We start from the raw sequence: 12,491 nt of genomic DNA on the forward strand, positions 1-12,491 counted from the left end.
GGTATTTGAGTGAATGAGCAAATGTTTCTCCCTAAGCTACTGCAACCAGATGTTTCTTTTTAAAGTATCTCTTTGGCTTTTCTTTCCATTAGGCAGAAAGAATAAATAAAAAACAAACAAACAAACAAAAACTATTTCCTATTTTCATGCTGGTTTGATTCCCAGCCAGGATTTGCCACCGTGACTAACAATGCTTATCACATGCTGTCTCACAGTGGTGAGATCACAAACCATTATCACAGCCGAAATACAGCAAATGCAGCCACAGAAGCTGAACACAATTTAATTTCATTGACAAAGGAGACAATACCTTTTTTTCAAAACCACCTGCCCAGACTGGAATTTACTTATCATTTATGGTGTTCCAGAATCAAATGAAATAGGAGACTCAGATGGTCCTCCTGTTCTGGGAAGGACAATTAAAGGTATTATTGCCAAGGGAAATTAATGCATTGTAGATGCAGGAATATGACATCAGTATAGAACCTAGACTGACAAATATTCAGATGGGTGATTTATAAGCTTCAATAAAAGTTTACAAAAATAATGAGTTTCTGTTACGTAACCAACTAGCACCTCTGCATCATCCATTTTGAAATGGAGATACTGCAAGGCATCTCAAAGCAAATCCAGGTTTAACTTCCTGAAATCTCCAGCACAGGATCATAATTTCTGAATGATTTGTGAGATGTGAGCATGGCAAGAACAGTAGTTGTTGCTTTGTATCACGAAATATGGAGGGGGAAAATTAACATTTACAGCAAGAAGTCCTAACCCAAGAGCACAATCATTCCTGTGCTCTGTGCTGGCCTGCTGTCAGATCCTCATGCCATATTTCCAATGCATTTTCAGTAAAATCCCAATGTTGTACATGCCTATGCTAATCTTGATACTCTATTAAGCTGCAGAACAAAAGTCCCAAAGCCATAGGAGCAGTAACACTCATCAAGCACAGTGTGGAGAAAAAAGCATTTAATTTGTAGATACAAAAAGACAGTGCTGTCAGTAACACAAGGTAACTTCTGTAATGTTCAAGTTAATCTTATGTTTCTCTCAACAGTTTGACCCCTGCTTCCTCAATTTTTCATGTTACACAGAAGAAAGAAAAATCATTTCTGCCAGCTGTGAGGCAGAAACATACTTTAATGCCAATCAATGCAGGACAAAGTTTTCTTCAATATTTTTCTTCATAGACTTTGACTGAATCACAAAGCAAAGTGTTTGTCCCAGTTTTATTAAAATAAATTATTTAGAGTAAAGTGGAAGAAACCTTAGATGAGGCAAACTCTACCAAAGACAGTGGAAGACCCTTTACAGCCTGGGTGGAAACACAATGTGCACCTCAGTGAAGGATAAGAATCCCAAACAGAAACTCCAGAGGCACCAGTCCTGTGTAACTAATGCAGAGGATTCAACAGCATATGAACCCTTCTACCCTAACAGAATGAGCTCAAATTGAAGAGAACAGAGGGCAGGGGGGGTTGTTTTTGTTTTTAATAAACTAAAAATATCTTAGCTTTTAACCATCTGCTGTGGTTAAAAGCAAGGTGGTTGTAAGCTCCACAAGGTGCTGAAGGACAAGGGCAGAGCCTCCAAAGACTGATATGGGCTTTGTGCTAGAGTTAATGTGTTCTGAGGACATGACCTTGCTGTAAATAGCTGTGTTTCTCCGCCCTGCTTTCCTGGACCATGCCATCAGACCAGTAATGTTTGTCTGTACCTGTTCTTCAGGTTATCCCAAGCATCCTCTGTGGAGTCATCCTCTTGTTTTTCTCCAGTGCCTGAATCAGCTGGGTCACTCCTGCTTTAGGCTATATTAGAAAATGGGACATACACTCTACCCTTTAGGCTAGAGAGAACATGTCATTTAGAGAAACAACATTCCAGAATAAGAATTAAATGCAGTTTGCCATGGGATGAAAAACATGAAGAGACTGCATCTTCAGAGTAAGGAAACGAGATTTTTATCTTAATGTTGAATAAAAAACAAGTCAAGAGGTTTCCCAGCAACTCTGGGCAGAGATCTTTAATCAGTTAATAAATTTACTGCAACAGAAGTTTATCCATGTACCAAAGAAAAAGGTGCTCATTAATGGCACGTTGTTAAGTGTAAGTTGCTTTATAATTAGTAAAAATTACTACAGGCATGGCAAGGCTGACTTGGACTAGAATTGCACCTAGGTGAGTGTTATATTCCTGACCTCAGTGAGTCTGCTCAAACTACAGAGAAGAAATTTGCAATTCAGTCATGACCCATGGGGACAGGCAGTCAGACCATGCATTCAAACCTGTCTGAACAAGCACTAGAAAGAAATCTTATCAAATACAACTATGAATGCCTTTGGTATAAAATGACTGCGTTAGCCAAAAGGAAAACTAAAAAGTTTGGAAGCTTCACACAAATAAATTCTTTTCTTTGCACTGAATCGACAATGTACTCCCACTCCTTCACAAAGGAAGTTAAGAGTTTCTTTATATTTCAAGCCTACTCTGTTTTTCTCAACAAAATTCAAATGAAAAGGCCGTGTGAATTATTAACAGATGTCAACACAGAGTTAGCCAGGTATTTCAAACGCTGCTATCTATTCTTCCTACATGAATTCCCTAATTGTGATTGCAAAATATGTCTTCTTACTCCTTCCATACTTTAAATCGATAATTAGGGCTGATCAAATTGCTCTAATAGGAATAAAAATTACTGTACATTCCTTCCTGTCTCTTTTCTTTTCCTGGTAGAAAACATTTTTCCTTTCCCCCACTTAATACCTTTCCAGTAGTGCAAGCTCATGTGGAGCATCACGCAGTCCAATGGAAACAGATACTTCTGGATAGACACATAATCACAAATCCTGAAAACAGACTAAAGCTTTTGTCATGTCGAGATGTTAACCACTGTCTCAAGTTAGAAACAAATGCTGTTCATCATAAATATTTAAACAACCCCTCTTTCTCATCACCAAGAACCCCCAAAACACAGCTAATAAGGAGGTGAACAGAAGGACACCACATTGATCCAGCACCATCAACTGCTTCAGAGCATGCTTGGTATTTACACATACACAGAGATTTAATACTGCTTCAGTCCAATTCCATCATTTAATTCAAACTCTGAATATGTCAAACAATCACTGCAAATCCAATGCAAGAAATAAAAATGAAATAAGTCAGTATCAGCGCAACTGGAAGATGATAATATATGACAACTAATACAGATTAAAACTATTAAAAATACAGCTGTAGTAGCAAGCTTTAAAAACAACAACCTTTTCAACAGCTTTGCAAGGGAATCAGGATGATCCTGAATGAACATATATCTTTCTACTGATTTCAAAATTTAAATCCATAATTTCATTAATTAGGACCATCTTAAATGTTAAGGTAAAGCACAGCATCTGACGTAACATAAAGTGGGGGAGTCAAGTTTGACACTGTGGTGCAGATAGTTCCCAGTGATGCTACAGGGAATTACCTGCAAAAATATACAACAGGATAACCTCTGAGGTTTGGGTTTGACTCCACTGCATACACATGCTGTTCGTTATGCCTGCCAAAACATGGACAAAAGCAGCACATACATTAGCAGCAGCTCCTGCTTAAAAACAGTAAGCACAACACATCATCCCCTCAGCCAGCTCCCCAATGAAAGTACTTCAGACTAAGCCACAAAAAAAAAAACTAACAGTGAGCTTTTGAATGACAGGACACCATGTGCTCCGTAATCTACAGAACCAGTGAAGTACTTACAAGGTTTCTTAAATAAATTGATCATCCCTACAATTTCAGATGAAGTCAGAGAAACTCCAGACTTGATCTTCTCTGAGGAAGAAACAAAAGCCATGAAATCACCAGAGGGAAAGGTTTGGCATTTTCTTGTTTGTTTTTAAGAGAACTGAAGGACAAATTGAACACAAAGGAAAGTGTGCAGAACAGCCCTGCAAATCAAGTAGAGCCCACATTTCAGCATCATTTTTACTACATATTTTCCCTACTTTAAAATCCTTCTCAAATAGTGGAAAATGTTTTTTCATGGAAGCTTAAACAAGCAAGAGCCAAAGTGATCTTAGACTCATGGCTAGGACTTCCTGACCAATCTTCCATGCAAAATGCACTTGCTACATTCATTTATGCAACTTCTTTTTGCTCAGTTCTCCCCATCTATGAAGCCAAAAATAGCTTACCTTTTCCATAAGGGCAGAAAGGTAGACCTGGAACACTATGCAACTCCTTACAGGTGCTATGAGTAAGACCAGCAGCAGTTTTTTATAAGTCAGAGATTACTCTATGTTTTCAGCTCTACAAGAACAATTAAATGTCAAAACCTACCGTGAAACCCAGAGGCTGCATTTTTCCAAGAAAAATTGTGTTAGAAACTAGTCTTTTCTTAAGATTCCTGTTAATACCATGAAATGAAGGCAAGTGTTAAGCAGTCTATAATATTGTCATAAAGGACGTAATAGTTACACAGACCCCCTCTTGGAAAGCAATAAAATCTTGAATACAAGACCTAAAAATTCCTGTTTTAGTGTAGTCTTTTCAGTTCTTATGTGACATTTGTTTAAAATCATCGCTTACAAAACTTTATCCAAAGATCAGCAATGGTACATATTTCACATCCCAAAGGACTAAAAAGTTCTTCACCTAAAATTCACCATCCAGAGAAATATTGTATTTCTCACGTTAAAACCAAATAAGTTTATGGCCATTATCTGCTTTAAACAGTGGTCCTTGGCACTTTCATATCAATAGCAAAGCCTTTTCAGATCAGTAACATGAAGTCTTTAGCAGAGGAGAATTTAAACTAAATTATTGAATATATTGCATTCGACAAATTCTGATTTAATAAATCCTTCTCTGTAAATTCAATTAAACACAAATCATTAGTTTATTTTGAGAAACATTTAAGAATCCCAAACTGCTTAGCATCCACATTTTGGTAAGCAGTGAAAATACAGATACATAGACAATAATTTTCCCAAAATACAGGGACAGAAATGAAACAGAACCGAAAATAGGAGGATAAAAAGGTTTTAGTAATATCTTCCTTGTGCCTCTCCTCTGGGGCATTTTGTCAGCAGGTATATAAAGACTTCAGTGTAACAGTTGCTTTAGTGGTTTGGGGTTTTTTTGTTTTGGGACATATCTGATTTCATTAATGAAACATTTCCAGAAACCAGGAGAATGACTTTCAACCAGTTTCATTTTTTTAATTAATAAGAGCTGAAAAAAAAAGAGAAAAAAGAAAACAACTTTGCTCTAACAAAATACATGACTTTTTGACCCATCTGAAAAGGGTCACTTCCTCCACTCCAGCACGTCACAGCAAGATTCCCTGAAGCAAACAAATCACTTTACCTAGCCCACTCAAGCCTCTCCTCTCTGGGACTGCACTCTATCTAGCATCCTGCTTAGTAGCCAGCATGCCAGAATTAATGCAGACAGTTTATAATAATGCTCTGGGTGATCAGAAAGGCCACATGGCTAACTGAGCAATCACTTCACAGGTCACAGCTGCAGTCCACATCCTTGTATGTGTTCTGCAGCTATGCAAATCCTTTGCAATTTTGTTATTTTAAATACCATGACTGAGATCCATTTTGGAGACCAAAAGACGAACACACTGAAAGATGAAAGATACTGAAAAGCCCAGGCATCAAGAGGTAGCTCTCATAATGACTTTTGAATCTGGCATCAAATTTGGAGATGCATGAATGACCAAGAAATAATCTCCTGGCCAAGGACAATTAGCACAGTATTTAATTATCCCACAAGTTTACCAGAAACAGCAGCTGAGGAACAGCATCACTCAGACAACCAGCACGAATGCAAGCAGAGGACAATCCTACAAAAAGAAATAGGAACTACTCACCCTAATAGCTACATTATCTCAGCCACGCTCAAACTACCTGCCACCAATGTCACTGCCTTTTCCATCTAGGTCTTTAAGCAGCTAGAAAAACTGAAACACGAGCTTTTCTTATATATCAAAACATTAAGTGCAAAAGAACTGAAAGGTGAAGTGAGAAAACTAAACTCTGTGCAGTCAAGGTTCATTTTCCTGTTTAATGTTTTTTTCCATTAAACTACGTGAAAGCAGGTTTTAATAGTTGAAGAGTGTAACATAGTAGGCATTTAAAAGGTCTTATTTATTCTCCAGACAGCTTCAATTCATGTCAAATATAAGAAGATTTAAGGCCCTAGAGATGTTTTGCTTTTACTCTTCCTTTTTTATTTATTTATTTATTAATTTTGTGGAGAATAATCAGATAATGCACATCACCAAATTAGCAGTAATGCTATTCACTGATGGCCAACTCAAATTTTGGCTCCTTCTCATGGGCTTATCTGTCTTCATATTGCATCTTCACTTATTTTGGACATGAAAAGAAATTAAGGCAGTTAGTTTGCTAAAACTTTGCCATAAGTAACTGCAGATACCAATTTTTATTACTTGTTTTATTGAAAAATAATTGTGCATCTTACCGTTTTCTGTTGTATATTACCTTAAATCTGGAGGGTATTAATGCAACCTTAGATTTTACACAGGCACTAGACCTTTAACTTATGAAATAGAAAGCTTCCATAATGGTTATAAAGAAACCTATAGATTACCAACTCAGTCAAGTGTTTTGAGCTACATTAAGTCAGTGGAAAACATTGACGCAAGAAAGAGAAATCAAGTAAGAGAAAGTTACAGGCAATGAGCCAGGCAAAAATCACTTCACTGGATGCCAGGAAGGTTTCCAAACTGGTCGTTCTGGTGAATGACATAAAATGGGAGATGCATTATTTAGACAATATATGCCCTATGGGAACTACTGTCACATAACAAAGAGTTCTGAAAAACATATTTGCAATCTTGTCTCTTATTTGTCCCTTAAATGCTGGAAGCCCAAATGGAAAAATTCAAGTCAATGTAAGAAATTTGATAATATATGGCATTTGCAATCAAATATCACAACTCTCAACAGAAAAGAAGGATCTCTTGTAATAATTAACATCCTCGTATCAAAGTAAAGCTTGTAAGTGTTGCTTCTTCCCTTATGAAGCCATAACCTTTGTTTAATATTTCACCAGTATTATCTTATTGATGAGCAGCTAAATCTCAAGTAAGTCATGTTGCCATGATTTTGACTTTTCAAAAGATTCTGTTACACAACTAAAGATGAAATAAAGGCACTAGAGCAGCTGAAAGAGTAGAACTGAATAAACAGTGCACAAAACAGGAAAAGATAGAGGAATAATGAGGTTACCTCATACCTCAACACATACGAAGCTATTCTACTCAAATAACTTCAAGTTCAGTAGTAGTCCCAGCATAAGATACCACGCCATTTTAAAGAGACAGAAGCAGCTTCAATATTTTGACCAATTAGGAAAAAAAGAACAGAAACCAATACTATCATGTTACTCTTCTGTCTTTCTCTTGGTTCATAGATTAAAATAGAATTTAAGAGGGAGAGAAATGTTCTTTCCCTCTTTACTCCTCCAAGGCAAAGATCCTTCATCCAAATCTGTGATTGCAGCTCCAGATCATAGAACAATCTCATTTGTGGTTCTTCAGAAACCTCATCATGCCTCTCTTCACCTGCATGCAGAGTCAGGCATTTCTATGGAGACAGCACAAAAAATCCCCTACTCTCCAGATATTAACTTTTCTTACTCCATCTATCTACAGTCTCTTCTTTATTCAGCAAGGAAGAGGGATGGTATTAGTTTCTTAGAAGCCTGTCAAGCTACCTAGAACTAGCAATGCAGTGTCATAAGGTCCAGAAGTACCAGTGTCAGGAATTCATGTGAGCATAGAGGAGAGTAGTGGTGGGAGGCAGGAAGGAACAAGGTAGATATCCACGTGAGCATGAAAAACTGACAAGGAGACAGGAAAGGAAGAGGGAAGAAAATGGAGGGATCTGCATAAGATTAAATCTGGTTGGATCTCCGTGGGTTTGGTAGTAGATGTATATCCAAAAAAAATTAGAGGAGTCAGAGTTTTAGGGGCAAAGGGAATGTAAAAGAAAAGACACCAGAGACCATGCTTTTCTGAAATGAAGAGTGAAGCAGTCAATATCTAATAAAAGAAAGTTCTAGATGTCAAAATCTCTCAGAAAGCACGACCACCTACTGTTAAAGCATGACACTGCTATTCCTAAAAGGGAATTGGTTTCTAAGTAGGAACAGATTGGAATCACTGACTCATCTACTCTGGGATTTACAGCAAACTGACAAAGAAAGAAGAGCTGGTGGAGGAGAAAAATAAGATTCAAACAGGATTAGCTAGACGTGAATCCTAAGTAAAGATTAATATCACTACCTTGGGGAACTGGGGACTTGTGAAAGTCAAGGTCATGAGCTCATATGGTGATATCTAAATGAGCAACTTTCAGCATTATTTTTACTCTTAACATTTGCCATTGCATTTCTTTCAGGCCTCTTCAAACCGTAACTGTAATTTATTGCAGGTATCTAAAAACCTCCTGTTTCCATTTTATAATTATCAGCCATCTCTTTTAATACAAATAAGATGATTTCTTTTTCTTTTTCCAAAGAAATCATTCTACTATTTATACACTCTGCTGCAGCCAAAAGAGCCACTCATAAGAAAGGTCAATAGTTTGGGGTTGCTCCAACCAACTGAATTGTATTTATTTCCATTTACAACTCTGCAGAGATATCACAGAGGCTATGTAATTTCCCGTATATACTAACTATGAATTAGAAGTTAATAAGCTGTGGCACATTTATTCTGCTGTGACCATCTTTTCAAGAAAGGAAAGTAAGGGACACTTTACTAACTCAAATCCTGCTACAAAAAAAACTTGTAACTCAGTTTTCCTTTACAAGTACTTGGAACTTGACAGGTCAAGCAATCAAATATACTACAGATAGTCTAAGAAAGACATTGGGAGAGTCATCCGGATTAAGAAGAATTTGCAGGACCAGCCCAGTCAGCTTTATGACTTTCAGACACAGGCAGAAACAGATTATTTGTGATAATTTATGAGGAAGAAACTGGTTTCCACAGTAAACAAAATGAAAATGCATTCTGTCCCTTTAATTTTCAACCAAAACACCAAATAATTTTTACAGTACCTGAATCATCAATACCCATTATCTCAGGGTGGACATTCTAGTCAGTATCCCTTTCAACTGTAGCCATGATTTTATAGGTTTTGTTTTGTTTTGTTTTTTAATGTTACTGAAAGAATAAGCACACCACAACACATTTGCACAACCAGTGAGTTCATTAAATCAAGTAAGAGTTGAAGTTTTTCTTTTTTTTAAATCAATGTTCTTGCAATAAAATGCCTTACATTTTAGGCTTATTTGGAATTAGGCAGCATCAGTAAAACTGTGAGGATACCAAAGTTGTTACATTATTACATCTTCAATAAATGAAAATTACAGTTGTAGCAGGAATAATGGAGCTGCACTTCCAGTGAATCACAGTCCTGTAATAAGAAAGCCACATTGTGCAGAATACATTTTCCACCTGTCTGCATTTCTTCCTCTGACCACTAATGGGAACAGCTGATAGTGTTATATGTTTATATAATAGGTAATATTACTTCTATTATAAGAAATATTTTAAACAGTATATCCAGAATCTCTATTAAGCAACAAATAAAAACAGAGCTGTACACAAATACTAAAGTGTAATAGTGTTGAAGAGTATTATAGTATAAAACTCTGTATTAGCTACCTAAATCTTGTAGAACAGAAAGGAAAACCTTTTTAAGAAAATTATTTTATTCAAATTACAAGCTCTAGCTGGGTGTTTTCCATACTTTAAGTTTCATCAAGGAGTAAACCACTACATTAACAGGCTCAATCAGGGACACTTTTACTGCCTATGTTACATAGGAATATTATAATAGCAGATTGTATTGTACAGATCTAACAAAAAAACTGAAAAAAATCATTCAAAGTTACAGCATTGTCCTTCTGAAAAAAATATAGTCAAACCACAATAACAGCTTAAAAACATACTGAAGAGATTTTCTTGTGAAACTTGCCTGTGGAGTGATCACTTCTTACTTTTTCATCATCTCCAGAATCATTCCTTTTTGAGGAATAAATCTTTCTTTAGACAATAACATATGCTATATGGAAAAAAAATATTATGATTCAAAACTATAACATAGATTTATCCTCAATTACAACAACAAAAATTAGCAATCTTAGCAGGACCCTTCAATGAAAAACATTAACGAGCCATACTAGGAGAGTTCAGCTGCCCTTTCTGCTTAAATGGTTAAAGACAGTGGAGCTGAAAAACAAACTTGCCTTGAAGACACCTCTGCCTACTGCCAGTCCAGGACATTGCAAATCTCTAGGAAGAACATGAAGTGCAGTGAAATGAAGTAAAAATAGCAAAGGATGCATGGACAGCTCCACAGAAGTCATGCAAGTCTCTGAGCTGCATTTCAACTGGGAAATTCACTCAGATGGAAGCTGAATAGCCATAGGGAATTCTGAGCAAAAATTTAAATTCGTAGATAGATAGTGTATATCTATGAACATAGATCATACTGTCAACAGTCCATAATGATTTAAGCCTTACCATAATTAGTTCTGATATATACGTTGATGCCTTACCATTTCAGAACTTTCTGAAGAGTTTTACCACTCGCTGTCCAAGTCAGGCATTAAAGTCCAAGGCTACACCAAAATTCCAGTTTGAGGAAGCAATAAATCACATTAAAACCAAGCACACTATTACCTTTTTTTTTGAATGAGAGCTTCCAAGATATTTTAGCTAAGTGGATGTTTAAGGCAGGACATTACAAAAATACTTTTCATGGAAGTGTAAACGTTATTACAGATTGATGCAACTCCGAAGTTACTTTTTTCTTGGTTCTTTCTTAGTCACAGAAAGGATAGATCAGTTGGTTCTTCCTAAGCAGGACATGCACTGGGGAGGGGCCATGTGGAGAGCAGAGATGGCTGTAGTAAGCAAGGCTGAGTTTTCTAAATATATATGTATTTTTTTCACATGGCACAAACATATAGCAACCCATTTGAGCTCTACATCTCAATAACCTGGGTTTCAAACCTGCCATGGACAGAAGTACTAAGGTTATGAAAGAACACTGGTTAGACTGTGGGGGAAAAAAGCACCATATTTACTTCTTTTGAAATAAAAAAATACATGCAAAGACTGTACAGAAATGTACATCTTACAAAATTTATATTAGCCAATCTGAAGATGGTACTGTTGCTGACTACTCTCATACTGATTTTCAAATACTCACGTATTAAGCAATGTGTATTGTACCAAGGCTTAGTAAAGAGAAAAATGTGCTTTCTGAAAACTACTGGATTGTATGCATAAATGAAGTATGTTAAAAGGGAACAGAACGTAGTTCAGAACCTAGGACCTACCTAGAAGTTACCTACATAGAAGGTACCTCAGAATCAGGACCTGAGGAAATGACAACAATTTGTGTCAGATGAGGTTTAGACTGGACATAAGTAAGAACTTTTTCTCTCAGAGAGTGGTTAGGCACTGGAATAGCCTGCCCAGGGAGGTGATAGAGTCGCCATCCCAGGCAGTGTTCAAGAAGCGTCTGGATAGAGAGCTAGGAGATATGGTTTAGTGGTTTTCTGTAGGTATGGTAGAGGGAGGATGGTTGGAATAGATGATCTTGTAGTTTCTTTCCAATGTTGCTAGACAGAGCCCTGTAACCAAATTTTGACCACAGCTGGCTCTACAGCTAAAGTAAGCTCACAACTGCCTTAACTTCACACTGACTTCACAGATGAAGTCACTGATAAATGTTTGCCCCACCTTCTGAAGTGAATGCACTAGGAAGAAGTCATTACCTATCATTCATAATTCCAGAATTCTTCCAAGGCAAAAAAATAAAATAAAATAATAAAACAAATAAAAATAAAATAATTATAATAGTAATGGCAATAAAATAATCTAAATGGACAAAACCCTCCCTTTTCAGAGGAAATATGCACAATTCAGTATGTTTTCAGCTTCTTCCAGCACTCATTAGAACTGAATCATTTAAGGAAACAGAGTTTTAAATATGTCACAAATAACCAACCATTCAGAAACCCTGCAGAAAGGAAAATAGCGCAGATATGTTCTGGTAATTCCTAATTTCCACTGGTAGCATTCTGCAAACAAGCTGTATTTCCCAAAACATCTGTCTTGGCAAAATGAGAGTTACTTAGTAGACTGGAGACTACGCAAATCTTTGCATGACTTTGGTGGTTGAAATTAAATATTTGCTGTTGTGTGCAGTGGGTGTTTGTTTGTTTTCCCCTAAAAAAATGCACAAAAAGTACACAAAGAATAGTTTGGAGTACAGTAACACTTTCATTACATCCTTTAATATGATGATGTACTTTTTCTGTTGTGTATGTTAGAGCATGCAGGTTAAAATACAAGCTTCACTATTCATTTATTATCTGCATTTTCACTTCAGCTTCATGTTAACTGAAGACATCACTTACAGTGATCAGCACAAAATCTGCTGAAA

General features: G+C 36.6%; 1 protein-coding gene across 11 annotated transcripts in view; it reads right to left on the bottom strand.

The window, feature by feature from the left end:
• The window catches only part of CRACD (capping protein inhibiting regulator of actin dynamics), a 105,482-nt gene that overhangs the window by 44,232 nt on the left and 48,759 nt on the right, over positions 1 to 12,491 (bottom strand). For 5 of the 11 annotated variants that reach the window (XM_085545386.1, XM_015862221.3, XM_085545389.1 and 2 more), the window contains exon 3: positions 3,745 to 3,816. The exons of the other annotated variants lie outside the window; for them this stretch is intronic. In XM_085545386.1, coding sequence (XP_085401512.1) covers positions 3,745 to 3,769 — 25 coding nt within the window. In that variant the 5' untranslated portion in view covers positions 3,770 to 3,816. The remainder of the gene's footprint in view (positions 1 to 3,744; positions 3,817 to 12,491) is intronic. 11 annotated transcript variants of the gene reach the window in all.

Source organism: Coturnix japonica, chromosome 4, assembly GCF_054131305.1.
Source record: "Coturnix japonica strain WE chromosome 4, WE-NBRP24, whole genome shotgun sequence".
NCBI lineage: Eukaryota > Metazoa > Chordata > Aves > Galliformes > Phasianidae > Coturnix > Coturnix japonica.